The sequence below is a fragment of the Pagrus pagrus genome (assembly GCF_965226575.1).
Source record: "Pagrus pagrus genome assembly, chromosome: 14".
Taxonomy (NCBI): Eukaryota; Metazoa; Chordata; class Actinopteri; order Spariformes; family Sparidae; genus Pagrus; species Pagrus pagrus.
The window spans coordinates 6,661,879-6,679,898 of record NC_140198.1 but is presented as its reverse complement, the minus strand read 5'-3'; the positions used below and the strand labels follow the sequence as shown (position 1 = coordinate 6,679,898).

Sequence of the window (18,020 nt, the reverse complement as noted above, 5' to 3'; positions counted from 1 at the left end):
CCGATGACTGCCAGTCGAGAGAGATGTTTGCAGTCCATGTCCATTTTATTCTTATCACTGGTTTCTCTAAAACTGCTTGTCCCCACAGGGTGAGCGGTGTAAGAGTGGAAACAGTGTATTTATTAACCTGGTTTCTGTATCTGGCAGTGTGGAAAACAACATTTAATACGAGGCGGCCACAAAAATAACTTTGATAAGGACGGCACCGGAGGATATTGTCAGCTTGTGGCTCTGCCCAGCAGTAAAGACGGAAACGTTGCCATGTTAAACATTTTGATTTGCTGTTGATGAATTGTACAGCATTGATCAAACTAATCTGTAGTCACCAACAACAGTGCTGGCCTTGCTTCCATTAGTTGTTGACTGATCTCAGCTCTTTGATAGACTTCAATTAAGCCGCTAACAAGCGGGCATTATATGATTAGTCACCATGATAGATGAAGCCTGAAAGGTAGTATTACGCTAAAGAGAACTGCAAAGTGTTTCATAATTTCAGGAGGTGCACTTTAGAAAGCAGCCTGACGCTTGAAACAGTTCAGGGTTTGATTGTAATAACCTGCTGCTGACTGCCATTGATTCCAGCAGTGCTGAATAGTCCATTCAGGCAGTCCTCTTCAACTCATGAACCGAGGAAAGATCGCACCAGCTTCTTGTATTTACCTCGAATGGAAATTATGGTCTTTCGGTGAGTATGCTGTACTCAAACTAGTCCAATGATGAACTACTGCAAGGTGCAAGTAATGGAATCAAGGCTGAGATATCTATGCCGCATCTGGTGATTTACAGATAAATTAAATGTTTAACAGCACACTGTAAACCTCATTATGAACTTTTTGGTGAGTTCATGATTAGTGACTTTACAGCAAGGCCACCAGGACCCGACTGTCAAAATGTCGGACATTAGTTGACAAGGAACACTTAAACGCACCGTCAGTTTTAGCAGACAGGGTCGTTTGAGGAGGAGGTTCACCTTCATGTGCCGCATCCTGCAGGAGGATCCAGCCCTCAAATTCAGAGACAGCTTATCATAACCTTTATCCTAGCTATCTGCAGTGGCCATTTTACGACATGTGTGGCGCAACTTGTCAAGCTCAGGTCTTCTTATTGATACATAGCTCTGCTGACCGTCTTTTTCCACTGCAGAAATAATATAACATGTACTAAACGTATGTAGATTTCAGCTATGGTCACAGGATCTCATTTTAGTAGTTCCTGGAGCCACACTTTGGCTCTCCTAAGGAGGTGATACTAAGCTCCAGGGGTTCCCAGCGCTGCCGTTGATCTTGTTAGCAAAAAAAAGACATTACAACAAGGATGACAACAACAAACACTGCATTAACCACCATTTTACTACAGCATCAGCATCGACTAGGCTAGGGCAATGGGAGAACAATCAAGACTGCTTGTTCGACAAATTAAGTTGTCCGGGCCTTTATTTATGATTGTAGCAAGGAGACTATTCAGAGGAGCTGGAGTCAGCAATTAGAAAATAAAATGTGTACCAGATGATTTCTCCATCTGGCATAAACATGGAGACGAACAAGCAGGGAAAAACAGAAATGTAAGAAATAAGAAAATGCAGGCGGTGGGCTCTCTGCAGATTGTGGGGGATTATTTTTGTATGAGTCTATACACTGTTTTTCCAGGTAAATCCGACTCATTCTGCCTTTAACATACAATAAATGGATGGCGCTATCAGTTCAGCTCCCTTTGCTCCTCTGTCCCACACCCGTTTACAGTATCTACCTCGCCTACAAAAACAGCACATAAAAATAATTGGTCCCGCTTTTGCTTTTTTTAATGAACTATCTCCAAAACATCCTGGTTTGTGTAGAAGTTGTTAGAAGTTGTCTCACAAGGCTATTAAAAGTTTAAGTTGTTGAAAGCTTACATGATCTAAGGTTGCTGCAGTGGAACATTCTCTCAAGTCTTTAGTCTATAACCAGCAAATGAAATATAAAATATGAAATGTCTCAACAACTGTTTAATTTTCCCTGAACTTTGGGACAGACATCAATGTCAAGTCACCCCCCCAAACCCCGATTACTACAGTCTTACCTGCAGTAGTGGGTCGTTATTAAGCGAAAAGGCCAGTTGATCTAACCTGGTCAAAAAACATGACACTGACTCAAATTTGTACGTAGAAAACTCTATTAAAGCTTATTCATTTCTTCTCAATCAAAAAAGATATAGCTGTTAAATGCTGACAGGCAGAAACTACACTGAAAACATAAAATGAAATCAGACAAGTCATTTGAGTCATCATGTCTCAGGTCATTTATCTGTCGAGTCAAGTCGCAAATTCTCAAAACGGTGACTCGAGTCGACTTGAGTCCCAGTGAAGTCCACTTCTCTGGGATTTTGCTCCACACACCACAGTGTCTGTACAGTCTAACAGAGCCACCAGCGTGGAAGTAGAGTCTTAGTCTTGTTAACAACTTTTACAGTAACTGTATAATAACCGTTATTAGATTATTTATCCTGACTGCTGAGCTAGAAAGCGCTCACATCCCCTCCGTGTAGGATGCTGACCCGAACGGTTGTTTTCAGTCGGCATTTTGTACTTACAGAAATCCGCTGTGGTATTAATGCAGCATTAACATCTTTTTATAGAAAAAGTAGGGCCGTAGGTGGTGGAGAGGTGCTGAAGTAGAGAAGCAGCACACATATGTAAAGAGTGAACTGGGCTCGCTCCCTGCATCGCTGTGAAGACTCGGTCCGGCAGTCTCTCCCATACAACAGTTGAAGTACAGAATACAGGACAAGCTGAACATGTGTATCGACAGGTTACGTAACAGTGTCAGCTCTGCCCTACAGAGGCAGAGCAGCATTGACTACACAATCAATTACTAATTGATTAATTTAGTAACAAAGAGTTGTCTGATTCAAATGATTTAGTAGAATTAATTCATAAATCCTGTTCGAGGGCTCTGCCTACTCCCTTCTTCCTCTGTTGTATCATTAACGTATTATTCTCCATTAACCTTATCTCCGTTTACATTCCAACTGTGCGCCCGGTGCAGCTCCTTCCCTTGTCACCGCGGTAAGACAAGATTAATGCTGCCCTTTCAAAATGTTCCAGGACACTCCCTCACATCTTCAGTAAACAGCAAAAATGTTTCTGCCACATCTGCATTCCCCTGCTCTGTGTAGGATAACAGCACGTGCCATAATGCTAATACAACATATACAACAAATATCCTTCAATTATTTATAAAACGTAAACGCCGGAGCTCCTCGAATGCCTGAAATATTAATAGAGAATCATGGCAGCTCGAGGGAAGATGTATATCCCCTGTTGGTTTAAACTGTGTGGCGCCCAGAGGCGAGTAAGCTGTAGCTGTATTTTTTACCAGTCTGAGTCTTTTATAAGGCCTGCTCCATGGCTCTTCTTGATTATTGATGTCTTTCCTCTTGCCTGCTACCTTCTGCAGCATGTTTTCGAGAATACATCTTAATTATCGTCCTGGTGGGAAGGTCGTATGGGCTTTCTGGCAACATGCCGCACAAGAAGATACTCAAATGTGACTGTAAACGGCAGCTGAGAACAAACAGAGCCCTCTGTTCTTTGGCCTCATCTTTGTGTCTGGTAACGTAATACAGATCAAGTGTGGGGCGTGTGATTAATAAGGCAAGTGAGGTCACTGGGCGTGCTCTGATGTCAGCTGCACACCTGTGCTGCAGGCCGAGCGCTCTGAATATCCTCAGTGACCCCGAATATCCACAAATAAACCAGGTTCAGCTGAGAAGGCAGACCAATAAAGGCGAAGGGAAATTAAAGCGAGGTTTTAACAAGCTATTTGTCCTGACTGCAATTACACTGATCCAGCTGCAATTAGACTGTCTGTAAACCTGCAACTAGACTGCTAAATGGTAAGGACAGTAATCGACGTACTGTAGGAGTTTGCAGTTTATTGGGTGTGCTCGCTGATTTCTAGGCGAAAGCAGGGATATTTTCTCGGCAGCCACAATGTCCGCTGTGTTACTGTTTGTATGTGTAGAAGTTTTATTTGTCATGCGCATTTAACTTGACCTAGAGTTTAACCTTAGTTTACATCCACACTGTGAAGGGTAAGGCTGGTGTGTCTATGTTTTTCCTTTTGTCACAAACCCCATGAAAATAATGAAACCATCATCCATTAGGCCTTCCATCAGATCTTTCTAGCTCCCCGGCACTCACTTTACTACACTAAGAAAATTATACAAGAAAAACATAAAACAACACCAGCCTTTTCCTTCTATTTCATAAAAAGATTAAAACAACTACTTCTAATCTGTACATAATCCCTTTTTTCCTGTTTTTTCTTCCTCTGCTTTGCACTACGATTAAGGTCACCCGTCAATCAAACTGCGTTCGTCCCAGTATCACAGTTTCTTTGTGTTTTTTTTTTAGTTAGCGAAATTTGAGTTCATTTCTCAGTTCATCTTCTATTTTTACACTGTTTATTACAAACAAACTAGAAACATAACCCCATTTATTGTTCGCTTTCTTTCTGTTTTAGCAGGAAGCTCTCAGTGTTTTAGACCAACAAATAAATAAAGCTCTCACAAACAAGCTGGAGGGAATCACTGAGAGCAGCAGATCTGTATTCATTCCTCTGAAAAAAGTCAAGTGAAAACAATTACTCTCTTTTCTTCCCTGCAGAGCCTTGATAGAAATATCGTGGTACGCAGCCACGCACGGGTCTCCTCTCTCACCTTGAAAAACGTCCAGTTCACGTACGCCGGCCAGTATCTCTGCACCGCCAGCAACTCCATCGGGCAGGACGACCAGAACATGTACCTGGAGGTCCGCTGTAAGTCACCCCGCTCTTCCTACACGTGCTTTAGAGGTTTAACGCTGCTGTCACAGTCATCACCTTCAGTTTATAATGTTATAATCCACTGCTGAATGATTTAAGCACCCAGCTGTTGTTACTGATGCAATGCAAACATGCTCCATTACAAGCAAAATGTACTTCAAGTATAAAGTAGAAAATAGGCCTATTCGTTAATATCATTATCATCAAGATGCAAGTCTGATGCTGTATGTAACCCTGTAGCGTCATTTCTGAAAGTGCCTCGGCAGTAATTCTATAAAAGCAGCAAGAAAAGTCCAAGTTGTGGGGAGTTGGGTTGGTTAGCAGGGTCATACACAGGACTTTACCCAGAAGGCCAGGGGTTTGTGCCCCGTGTGTGACAAAGTGTCGAGATCGATATGTTCTGAAGTGATGTTATGTAACGTATATTACATAAGTAGCATGACATAGTTATTTTAAACCACAGTTCCCCGAATCTAACCGAGTTGTTTTTGTGCCTAAACCCGATCAAGCCGCCACAGTTTCACATAATAACGGTCCAATAGTAACAATATGTCATAACTTGTGACCTCTTTGTCAGCTTTATTTTGAAAGGCCTATGTAATATTGCTAACTTGGCTGCTGAGACCTTCAGGTGTGATGCTGTAGAGCGTCATAGTTTGAAGCTTAAGGCCGCTGACCGAGCTGCCATAGTTGACGAGTTGGTAGTGAGAACGTGTTGATTATCATATTATTATTATTATTCTATATGAAATTATTCAATCGTTACTGCTGATGTATCAGTGTGTGCTGTGAGCAGCACAGTTGTTGCACTGTAGCTGGTCATGGTGAAGCTGGTTTTAACACATACAGATGGTAGTTAGTGCAGCACTTCCCAAAATAGGCATCAAGCTGCTTCATAGGGTCACAAGATAAATATTAGGGGTCACCAGATGATTAGTGGAGAGCAGAGTTCTGTTGTACTCACTTTGGGGCAGCAATTTCTGCTTTTCTCTTGGTAAACAATGGATAATTGTATCTCTTAGGCGTTTGATAGTGATTTGAATGAGACTAAGTGGGAAGTTCAGAGTGCAAATCACTCTTTGGTGGAACTGCAAGAAAGATATCTGAAATATGACGAGGGACCCAATTACACACTGATTTAAGTTGTGAGGGGTCACAAGCAGGAAAGGTTAAAAAACAACCAGCTTCGTCCGTAACAACGTGTTATATTTTATAAGCTTATTATATTTTTCTATATAAAACCTTATCTCTGCCACTACCACACATACAGTGTCGTGGACTGGCATAGATCAGAGAATAACTGTCAGTGTTAGACAGACTCGTTGCTCGGCTGAAGGAGAGACTGAAATGCTTAAGTCAGGATATTAAGATTCAAAGAATTCTTCCACAGAAACTTTTATAAGAGGCGCACATCTGTCTTCGGTCGGTGCTGATCTGGAACAGATGCCGCAGCTGCTCCTGTCTCTGCATCTGCCCAGGCTACGCTTCAGCTGAAATGTCACAGTTATCAAACTTCAGTTAAAAAATGCTTGTGACAACTGGTAGATCATAAAATGACATCCTTTGACCGTGATACATCATCAGTCTGCGATGTTCGGTGCAGGTCCAGCATTAGTTTTCTGGACCCTTTTCTCAATTAGTCTGCTTCTGCTCAGGTAGTGATTTTGTCTGTTTCCGAAACTGTTGTTTGACAGCAGCCCGAGAACTTTTCTGGGATTTGTTCATTAGCTGTTGCTTTTGCCTGTAGGCAGAAAAATCAATAGCGCAAGCAATATAAAAGTAAGAGCGAGAGAGCACGTCTTTCTAGTCAAGAAAAGCTCGGGCCTCATGCACTTACATTTAAACCTGCATTGTGGCTGCCTTGCATGTAGAAATTCTTTCTTTTAGAGTTTCTACAAGACCTCTCTCCTTGAACGACTGTGAAATGTTGGTGCAAAACAGCATCTCCAGACAGAAGATGTCGATTTTTTGATTCTAATTTTGATGGACTGACAGCAAAAACCTGGAGAAAACCCTCAAGACTAGACGAGTATTTCGTCTTCAGAAGAGTTCTGCGGTCTGCTGCGCCAGCGTAAAATACGTTGAGTGTAAATTCAAGGGCAGGTCAGCACGTACTTGTTGGCTGTAATTAGTTAGTTTCACATTAAACTTGCTGCTTTGATCGTTTACCCCATTTCTACTACTGATTTAACCGAGGTGCCTGCAATCAAAACATAATTTCGGAAAGTTTCACCTGGTGCATTCTGAGAGAAAATGAGAGAGAGAGAGACTGTAGACGAGGCTGTGATAGAATATTCATACAAAACCAACAAGACAATTTTATTTTAAAAAGAGAACAAAATCCATCTAGTGTGAAGTGGCTAACATTAGATGAAATGTCTTCAGTCCCCCCGACATTACCTCATTACTAATTCAAAGCTCTTTTATCGATCGCTTCTGCAACTTTGATGTTGTTCGCTCAGGTAATGGTGACCGTAATAAACGTAAATATTGTTAGAGATGATAACAGCATCAACAAAAGTCTCAGGAAAACTTCTATCTGGAGGAAAGCATTCTGCTGAAGTTACCTGTGTCTGTTGTGAGCAATCGAGTGCTGCCGGTGGTAATTCCCATGACAGGTGAAGTGAAGCAGCATAAAGTATCCGTATAGTGCGAGACAGAGTGTGCGTGTCAGTGTCAGCACGAATGTAAAGCGATGTAGTCTGTCACAGGTGTACATATCAAAGACATTTTTCCTCACATTTGCACACATATCAGTTTTCTAACTGTTCCACCACAGTGCCAGCTACTAAGGGACGACTTGGGGAGGTGTAAGCTTTACCATAACTCTTCATTATTAAAAGCATATAGTACCACACTATGTTCCAACCAGGCTACGTTTGAACTTAGACATAGATGGCACGACAAAGTTCTTGTCATCGGTGCACAAAGCTGTTTTAATTCACGGCTATGTTAGGTCTTCTGGGTAAATTACAACTCAGAACCGTGGCTTAAGCAGCAATTACTTCACAAGTAATCCTACAGTCCATAGGGGCATTTCAAAAGCATATAATAACATGCTGCAGGAAGCAAAGAGAAAACTATACAAATAAGAAAGACCTGTAGCCGAGGAGGCCCACAGGCTTCACACCAGCTCAGAACGAGATGTATGCGAACACACAGTTTCTGTTTCTGGGGGATAAAGGGTGGACGAGAGAGAGAGCAGAGTTTGCTGGGTCAGTGGTACCACTGTGATTTGTTACCATGGAAACAAAGGTCTTCATTCTGACATAGCCTTGAGGTGCAGTGGCTTTTTAGCCTCAAAAACGACTTAGTCTTTACTTTTTCTGCAGCCGTCTAATTACTGTGGTCGTAGCGCCACACTAAAATGCTGATGCAACCATTTTGCCTTTTTTAATCAGAAGTTTTATATATATTATAGAGACTGGCAGGAGTCATGACATGCCTAAAGGATAGCTGAAAGTTTCAAGAAGCGCTGTAAAGCTTATATACTTTATATGTTCTGTATATTACACTGCATGACAGCGAGGGTCTGTGAGGGTGCAAATATTTTGGATTGTTTCATTATTTCCTACTAACTTGCAAAGTAGCTACGGTCTGTAAGCATTTTTACATTTTTTGGACACTTTAGATTTCAACTCTAACCATGATTACGAGGTTTTTTTTAAGGTTGGAGGTGGGCGGGACATTTAGAGTCAACAGTGACTAAATTAGTGGCCCTTTTTTTTACCATTTGAGCTCTGTATAAAAAGAGCTATAATGTCTACATATGCAGGACTTTAGAGACAAAATAAACTGTAAAAGAGAGACTGTATATCTTAACATTAAGCTTGCTGAGTTGTGTTTTGGCATGTATTTCCCCGTCATTAACTCAGCATACTCAAAATATTATTGGAAAGACTGGAAGTCCATAATGGAAGCCAAATCGCACTTTATCTCTTTTAAATCTATTGAATCTATTACCCAGGTAAAAAAAAATTAAAAGAGATAAATAAAGCCAATGGAGGTTTAATTGGATTAATATCCCCTGCTCTCAATGCACCAGCAATTTGCTCCAGATATAATCACAACGCAGCGTTGATGGAGTTGTTTGAGGGCTTGCAGTTAGCTAGAGTAATCAGTGAGTAATCACGTTGCTGATTCACTGTTGCCAAGCAATTATCGATAAGAAAAGGTGCTTTGTCTTGAGCACAGCTCTCACTCTCTGTCCTCTCTATCACCACTCACCCACTCACACAATGAAGACGTTATCTAGGCATGGCACTTCCTATCTGTGGCACAGCATGATCCCATTAGCTGGGCTGAGTGTGTCTTGGTTTGCTGCTGAAGGACCGATAGGAAAGTGTTAATATCTTCTTTGTTTGAGCTCTGTTTTGTCAGAGGCCAAGGTTTGCTTTGCATGAAAGTCTAATGAAAACACTGTTTGAGCTGGAAGCAGGTCACTTCCTATGTACTCATCCCCATCCTGCTGGCTGTACAGGGAGAAATCCCAGCCTCTTTTTCTGATTGTTGCCAGGTTCAAAACACATTCGCAGTGGTGATACTAGGATAAGGATAAAATCTAAGCTGCAGGGAAGTGTTGTTTGGTGCCAATCAGTCTGTTTAAATTGGATCATTTTGATATCAAGGTATCCTTGACATGATAGAATCAGAATTTATGCATTCATTTAACTTTAACATTATCCATGAATGTGTTTCTTTTACCCTTAACCCTAAACTAAATAGGATTTACAACCCACTAAATGTTTACTCTGAGTGAACACAGCACAAAAGCCTAAATCATAATGATTTGATCTTGACCTAATTTTAATCTTGACATCTCGACATCTTTTAAGCTAAAATTTTAATATCAGAATTGTATCCAGGTGCTTTCACTGACATTGTAATTCATGCAGATATTTATATATTAAAAAAAATCAAGGTTAGATATTGTACAAGTGAGATACTTTTTATTTGTGGCATTCAGAGCTAAAGAATGTATGCAGTGACTAATACAGACCACAAGGTTGCAGTAATCTTTGGACCAGAGTTACAAGAGGCACAAAGAGGTTTGCAAAAAGGAACCTTGTAAGATTTTTGCCAGCAAAAGAGAGGTGCATGAAGTGCAATGCCATCTGATGTCAATGTAATATCTCAGAAAAATGTTGAAATCAGAAACATGATTTGTTTGTACAAGTTGCAACCAGTCCGTATTCAAAGACTATGCCTATAAACTCGCCGTCAGGACTACCATAAGGTTGTGAGGTCACAGTCAACGCCCTCAGCCATGATTGCAAAAACACTGGTAGGCCTTCGAGGGCTGACCAATCAAAGCAGAACCTAAAAACGAGCTAAATATCGGTCCTTTAATTCCTAAATTCCTAGTTAAAGTACTGTACTTACCTTACCTGTATATACATACTCCTAATAAATGATACTGCTGTAGTCATCACTATGTTTGACCTACATGAGCAGATACAGTCCCTCTATTTGCAAACATATTGACAATTCCACCTAGACCCGGCGAGGAGGCTTCAGAAATCAAAGAGGCAGGTCACAAACACCGTAGGCAGTCAATGAGGCCCAAAAGCAGAATTGATAGAAGGAGCGAGTGTCTAATCAGAGCTGCAGGCGATGGAGCATCTATTGACTCAGCCTCGTCCATCAATCCCAGCGGCGGCACGCTGCAGAGTTTTCGAGGATCCGGGGTCAGACGTAAAGCCCCGGCTGTGTCAGGGGCCGCAGCATTTCACAGCACTCAGAAGGCGAAGCACACTTCAGTGCATTCAGAAGCACTGCTCAGTGATGTGAGCAGGATATAATAAAAGGAAACAATGCAGGAAAACAGACGTCTCCTGCTGTAGCCCCCTCTCAATGATGGAGCCAAAAATGAAGGCTAAGGGTGAAGTGTTTTCACCATATGGTATCAATTCAACTCAATGAGCATGTCAAAGTAGCATGCTAAATGAGGCTCACTCTATAGCGTGAATGGTAGCAGTGTTATTGGCATCAGATATGGAGCGGTTGCAGTATTTTTTAACCCATAATGGACTAGGCTGACTGTGTTTAGCTCAGTTATCTCTGTTGCTAGACTTTCTGTGAAATAATCAGTGGTGGAAAGGTAACACAATGTGAAAATACTCCCCTACAGGTGTAAGTCCAAGCATTCAAAACCTTAGTGAAGTAAAAGTATGCTTTATAATCAGACAAATATACTTACAGTATCAAAACGCACTCACTGTGGAGTAAAATGGTCCCTAATATTATATGATGTTTATGGATTAATATTACTGCTGCATTGATGTGTATGTTGCAGGTTTTTTTGTTAAAGGGTTATTCTAGCTTCTATATATAAAGTTGGCATACTTGCAAACAGTCCTTATTTCCCAGGAGACGTCAGTTTTTCATAGCCCTCTCCCCGTTTCCTCCCAGGGTCACAATTCTCCCGCATTTCTCCTGACTTAAGACAATTTTTCACACTTTTCCCCATTTTTATTTATCACAACCTGTTCCTGGCTATCAGCGTGCAGTCTGCTGTGCTGTTGCGCCTCGTCATCCTCAAGCAGTGAGAGACAGAGAAATGAAGAAGAGACAGAATATTGAAACATATTTCAGACGCCTTGGAGAGAAGAATTCCCTTTTCTTACGTAAAGTTTTAAAGGAAGTGTGATGTAAAGTCTGCCACGGCGATTTTCCTGTCAGTCACGGGGGGTCGCGGATCCTCATTCCCCACCGAGAGGCTGACAAACGGGGCAGTGGCACGCACAGGGGGTAGGTCCTCTGGATCCCTGCTTTGGTCACGATATTCTGTTGTTGAGGTCTCAAGGTTGGCGGGGGTGGGTGGGTTGTTGTCCTGTGAAAACCATGTACGAATTTCTAAAAAGTCATGTTTTCATGAACTTAGAAAAACAGCTCTGTTTTCAGCTTTGTGACAACGTTTTTTTCAGCTTATCCAAGAGAGTTTTAAATAGTTTATTTCACTTGAGAAATAAGAGAATTTTCTCAACCCATAAAGAAACACTTCATCCTTCAGTTTATCAGACTCATTCACATTCAAAGCCACCAAATGTGGAGATACATGGACAGGAAGGATATGGACAATTTGAAAATGGAAAGTAACCAGTGACCAAAACTCTCAGACAAATGTAGTGGAGAGAAATAGTACAATAAGTATCTCTCGAATGAGGTGGAGTAGAAGTACTGTATAAAGTAGCGTGAAATGGAAATAGAAGTGAAGTACAAGTACCTGGATTTTGCACAGGACTTGTAATAATGGCACTCTGGCCCGTCAGGCATGAAAGTCTTTGTTATTTCCTTGCTTGTGCAGCTCTCAGTTGCAAGGTCTTACTATTTGTCCTAAGTCAAATAGGCAAAAAGGCAATCTGATGTTCCATAAACCCAGCAGAGGTTGTCTTTAAAACCTTAATGGATATCATAAACCACCTGGCCTTAAATGTATAGAGGTAAAACAAATACAGCCGTTAGACTACACTGAGCATTTTTGTTTTACCGTTAACATTGCAGGTTCTGTCAGCATTGCCATGATTGCTCCAGCTGTCTCTGGCAGTGTGTCGTAAATGACTTTTTTGATTACAAAGATTTCTAAATGAACTATCTCACCGGTAGCGCTGATAAGATCTGCTGGAAATACTGAAAAAAGCAGCTTCAGGGAGGGAAGAAAATATTGTCAGCCTACAAATGAGTTGCTCCTGCAATAGGAGACTGTGTGGCCTCTCGCAGCTGACTGATTCTTATCAGTCCTGGGGAGTTTTCGCACAGAGATTTGCTGGGTTTGATGATAACGTGTGTGTTTGTGTAAAAAGGGATATAGAATCAATAGAGCATCTCCTCTTTCCCTGGAATCAATGCAAGATTCAGCAGTGGATTATGGCAATATTACATTCAGTCTCTGTTAGATGTTGGCAAAATAAATCTACAAACCAGAGCCTCGGAGACCACTCAGTGTTTGCAACGATTCGCTCGTCCCACATACGTGTTTGATGCAAAAACCCTCACGAAGAATTGAATTTGAGCTGATGCGCACCTCGACAGGTCGTCTAGCTCTAAGCATTTTCAAGACACATCGCTTTGTTAGCATCGACACCGCCTGTTAATGATGTCTAGTGTAAATTCGGTAGATTTTTTTTTTTTGCTTTCTTTAAATCGAAATATTTTTCACATTCAGACAGTTTCCAATTTAAGTGGTCATAAAAAAATAAAGTATGTAAATGTTTTTTGACTGTTTGGATGCTTTGCAAAAGTCTGCCTTTTAAAATTGTGAATGTTCAGTATTCATTATTGTTAAAAAAGCATAACATCTTGCATTTTGTATTATTCCCTGTGGTCAGTTGATTGCAGACATCCTTCTCTAGTGGCCAGGAGACCCAGATTGAAGGAGCAAACGCTTGAGATTATCAGTAAAAGGTTCCAAACATGCCTGCTGTGATGTTTACAATCTGTCCTCCCCCTTGTGTGTTGCTGCAGATGCTCCAAAGCTCCAGGGCAATGTGGCGTGGTACACGTGGGAGGGGAACCCGGCCAACATCAGCTGCAGGGTGGAGGCTCACCCCAGAGCCACAGTGGTTTGGTACAGAGACGGCCTCCCGGTGCCCTCTGCCAACTTCACCAACTTGAAGATCTACACCACACCAACCATCAGCTACCTGGAGGTCTGCTGCACCTTACTGACACAGAACACAAAGAGACTGCTTATGCCCCAGTTGTGGCAGGGCACGTCAGCGTTATTAGATATTGTGTCTGCAACAGCTGTAAACATCACCCATTAGAAGCAATACTCACTAGCTTTATGTTCCACTTTGGTGTCAGATGATTCCACCTGCTGAAGCTTTATGGAAGGCTCACTCGTATATTTTTACCATTTCTAATGGAGTAATTTAAAATGGAAAAGAAAACAATCTAGTGGTAATTTTAAAAAGGAAATTCTGTTTGTTATTCATAGCATGAAACAGAAAAACACACTTCCAGGGAGATTAGTGAGTGTCCTGAATAATGAATAGCTTACAAGTCGTTCTCATAGCAACTCTGAATCAAGGACAATCGTAGACATAATATTGAGTATAGAGTTCTAGATCTTATGTTAACGGTCCACTGTGTAATAATTAGGTGCTGCAGTGGACCTCTGTACAGCCGCACACTGAACCACCAGTGATCAGCCATGAGAAACCTACTGCACGAGTCAAAGACAATAATTAATGATGCACATATTCAAGTTCTTCAGAGGTCTTTTTTGTCCCTCATGGTATTTTTTACCTCGTGCCTGGCATCAGCTGCGGTTTGTCATTGTTTTTGTCTTTTTCTCAGGTTACCCCCAATTCTCAGGACGACTTTGGGAGCTACAACTGCTCAGCAACCAACGCGATGGGCACCGAGTACAAGGAGTTCCTCCTCATCGAAGCAGGTCTGTTCACAGAATAATAAGCGTTGCATTGAACTGAATGTGTGGAGAGTTTTATTCAAATAAAGCAACAGTTTCAATTTATAATAATACAAAAATCCCAAGTGGGGTTACAATACATGCCAATATATTATCATTTCACCTCAAGAAAAATATAATCAATGTACATTTGTTGTACATCAGAAATATATTTAGAAATCTAATACTTAAATAGATATTTTGCATGTATTGATTCCTCAGTAATATATTTTTGTATATAATAAGATAGTTTTTTTTACAATATATGAAAAACAACATCAGGTATTTTTGTCAATACATATAGAATGTATATTATGTGATATGTTCAATAATGCATTACAACTTGGTTCCATCTCTGTTTTGTTTGTATTTGTGGGAAGATCTGAAACATCCACTTATGTCCGAAACAACTCAGGAAGGTGCTGATTTTCTTGAGATGCATTATCGGGTTGTTGTGAGCAAGATCTGCTTTTTGGCCGCATAGGAATTGAAACTGATATCACATTTATGTACGAGAGAAGACGGCGTGTGAATCGAAAAAATAAAGTCCGAACATGCTCAGAATCGCACTTCACAGCACAGGCAGGCCCTGGGAAGAAATTAAAGTATTTAAAGTCTCATTTTCTTTGCACATGGTTTGTGTGCTTGATTTGGTTTACAAGAACCGTTTAGGACCTGATAGAGGAGCTGGTCACTCAGGACCCTGTCTGAATAAAGTGTAGTCCAATTAATTGTGCTAACAACATCTGCTGCCGCTGTGTACTGTACTGTTTGCCCTTTGAGGTGTTTTCTCTCTGCTGTTTTCATTTGGTGCATAACTCATCAGTATGCCTAACGTCACTCCTTTCCGACCACAGTACCGAAAAGAACCCTTCAGATATCTCTTCACACCTTATTCTCCATGTTGATGTGTCAATAAGAAAATCATGCACCATGAGGCAAATTTTCATTTCCAGGGTGATTAAACTGTCTGTGATATACAAATGGCACACTATCGGGTTCATCATCCGCCCATTAGATTAATTTTTTTTTTTTTTTTTGTTCGAGTTTTAGCTTGATAGAAGCACCAGTAGAAAGGTCAGGGAGTCATTGAATTTATTATTCCCTGGAAAGGATAAACAAAGTGCATATAATGTTCTGAATAGAGGCTCTTAACAAAATTCAATGGATGGTCTTAACACCTACGACCACACTGATGTCCATCATTAGGCCCGACCGCTGAAAAACTTTTAAAAACAGCCTCATACTGTCTACAGGAGGGCACTACATTGTGTAGGGTGCACCATTTCTGTGACCTACCGTAATGACTCAAAGTGCAACTCGGGCCAGACTTCAATCTCTTGCTGCAGACTCATTCAGGAATGTCCAACGGATCTTCACCAATTTGGTGACCGAAGGGTTGCCAGCGCCACGATTGTGAAAGGCGCTGATTGGGAACAGTACATTATCAGTGGCTGCTGCCGTGGCCAGTATCAATCTGAGCCAAACCCATTAGCTCCTCTAAGGCTTTTAAATGTGATTCAATCCCTGCCAAAGCACATAGACAGTATCATAAGGCGCACATGACTGTAGAGTCCTGTAACCCTACATCGTATAGAGACCGAATCCCTTGTCATCAAGCTTTATTTTAAAGGCCGACAAGTTTTATTTCCAATCCTCTCACATAACACCCAGCTGTGTATTCATTGTCTTTCAATAAGTAGCTTGTCATAAAATGTTACAATCAAGTTTTAAATCAAATGAATTAAAAACAACACTTGATACCGGTGCTGTGCAAATGTCATGTCATAAAAAGTCACAATAACAACAATTAGAGCCAATTAAATAAAATACAAAGCAGAAATGTAAGACAGAATAAAGCCTGTGTGAAAACTGAAACAAGTCCAGTTGCCTACGATACAGCACTTAATATTACCATGACCTTCATCAACTTGTGTTACCAATTACCAAAAAATAAAATATTATGAATTTCAAAGCGACTAAGAGCAAACAAAGGGGATTTAAAACATGTACGTCTCAAGTTTTTTTCTTAAAGTGTCAGCGTAGGGGGGGGGACATTTGACTTAAAGCAGAAGGTTGTTCCAGAGATTTATCGCTGCCACTGCAAGGGCGAGATCTCTCAATAGCCTTGATCGTGGAACAGTTAAAGTCAGTTGCTCTGAGGATCTAAGAGGCCTCGAGCTGGAGTAGGAGCAGAGAAGTAGTGAAATGTACAGGAGTGCCAGACGGTGTAAGGCTTTAAAAACAAATAAAAAAAACCTAGAAGTCAATCCTGTGTCTGAGAGGCAGCCGGTGCAGGCGCTGGAGTAATGCTGGCTCTTCTTGCGGTATAAACAACAGATTTAATAGATTCCATTCACTTGGTCATAACGCAAGATGTAAGCGAATAAGTTATTATTTTATTTAGTTTGTCAGTGAAGTTTTATTTGCTACATTATATGTCTATATAATGTCAATCTGTGTCATATTACTCACAGCAGCGAGTGTGAGGGCTAATCAGTCTCCCTGTAAACATCCTGTTTACATGGCTGAAGTACATATCTGACATGATCAAGCAGAGTATTTGTGAATCATTACATTTCAGTGCTAGTTCTTTGGATGAGCTTGTGAAAAGAAGAAAAATATTGTTTTTTTTCCATCTGTTGCAGATGTGCCTACAACACCGGAGCTTTATAAGGTGGAACCTTTCTCCAGCACAGCGGTGGTACAGTTTGGGGAACCTGAAGCCACAGGTGGGGTGCCCATTATCAAGTACAGAGTGCAGTGGCGCTTGGCTGGCCAGGACTGGGCTGAGAAGGAGTACAGCGCTGAGGATGGTGAGTCACCCATCTCTTCTAACCAAAACCCCTCCCTCGATTTACTTCTTCACTTGTTTGTGCTCTTTTTTTTTTGCATCATGCGGCGACGTAGATTTCTGCTCTGACGTGATTCGCCGTCGAATGAGTCTTGAAGTCCCTGAGTCATCACCACTTACATTTCCCCTGAAAGCCTTGAAGAAGGTTTTAATCAGGCAAAAAATGGATGTGAGGGATGTTATTAAATTCTGTCCTCGGGCTCAGTGTTTTCTGCTGTCTCTTAGAATGCATCACCTGCATTAGCTACACCTTAGTACATCTTTTAGACCATCTTAGACGCATCATGAGTCATAATGCATCCTGCCTCTCTGAGAAAGTTCTACTCAGTATCCGATGTCCGTTGAAAAAATGTATCAATAAATCAGTTTGGAAACATTGACTATAAAATAAGGAATGGCGCTTCTAGTCTGAAAACTAAAGGCTAATGCGGACGTGCCTTCTGGTTTTCAAGAAGAGGTCAGATTTTATGTAAGCTTATGAGAAAATAACCCTACTTCTCACTGTATTTATTACTCTAGTGAACGGTTTCCTAACAAGTATATGGTCTTAATCGCTGGTTTGAAGTCTTTTTTGATACTTTTTCGACATTTTGTGGGTTATGGTCCAATTTAGACTAAAGTAGACCATAAAGCGGGAATGCTTGAGATGTTGCTACCTTGTGATTGACGATGGAGGACGGTTCTCGGCCCAGAATAGACCTCATTAACTTTCGGTGGATTAAGGGATGGATCCAGAAATGTTTCCTGCTTACTTTAACATTATAAGATAGAATAATAAGAATAAAAATAATGCATGGATCTTGATCTAAAAAATCTTGTGAATTTAAGTATCTATGAGGGTAAAAATACAGATCCAGAGGATTTAAATATGTTTAATTTGATACTGGATTAGGCTTGATTGAATTAATGGGAATATTGGGCTTTGGTGGAGGTATGCACTCTACTGAGTGCA

At 41.0% G+C, this 18,020-nt stretch overlaps 1 protein-coding gene across 7 annotated transcripts in view; it reads left to right on the top strand.

Annotated features, from left to right (window-relative positions):
- Window positions 1-18,020, top strand: part of ncam1a (neural cell adhesion molecule 1a) — a 267,592-nt gene that overhangs the window by 204,180 nt on the left and 45,392 nt on the right. For all 7 annotated transcript variants that reach the window (XM_084373255.1, XM_084373256.1, XM_084373257.1 and 4 more), the window contains 4 exons: window positions 4,646-4,796; window positions 13,266-13,450; window positions 14,103-14,199; window positions 16,863-17,030. In XM_084373255.1, coding sequence (XP_084229381.1) covers window positions 4,646-4,796; window positions 13,266-13,450; window positions 14,103-14,199; window positions 16,863-17,030 — 601 coding nt within the window. The remainder of the gene's footprint in view (window positions 1-4,645; window positions 4,797-13,265; window positions 13,451-14,102; window positions 14,200-16,862; window positions 17,031-18,020) is intronic.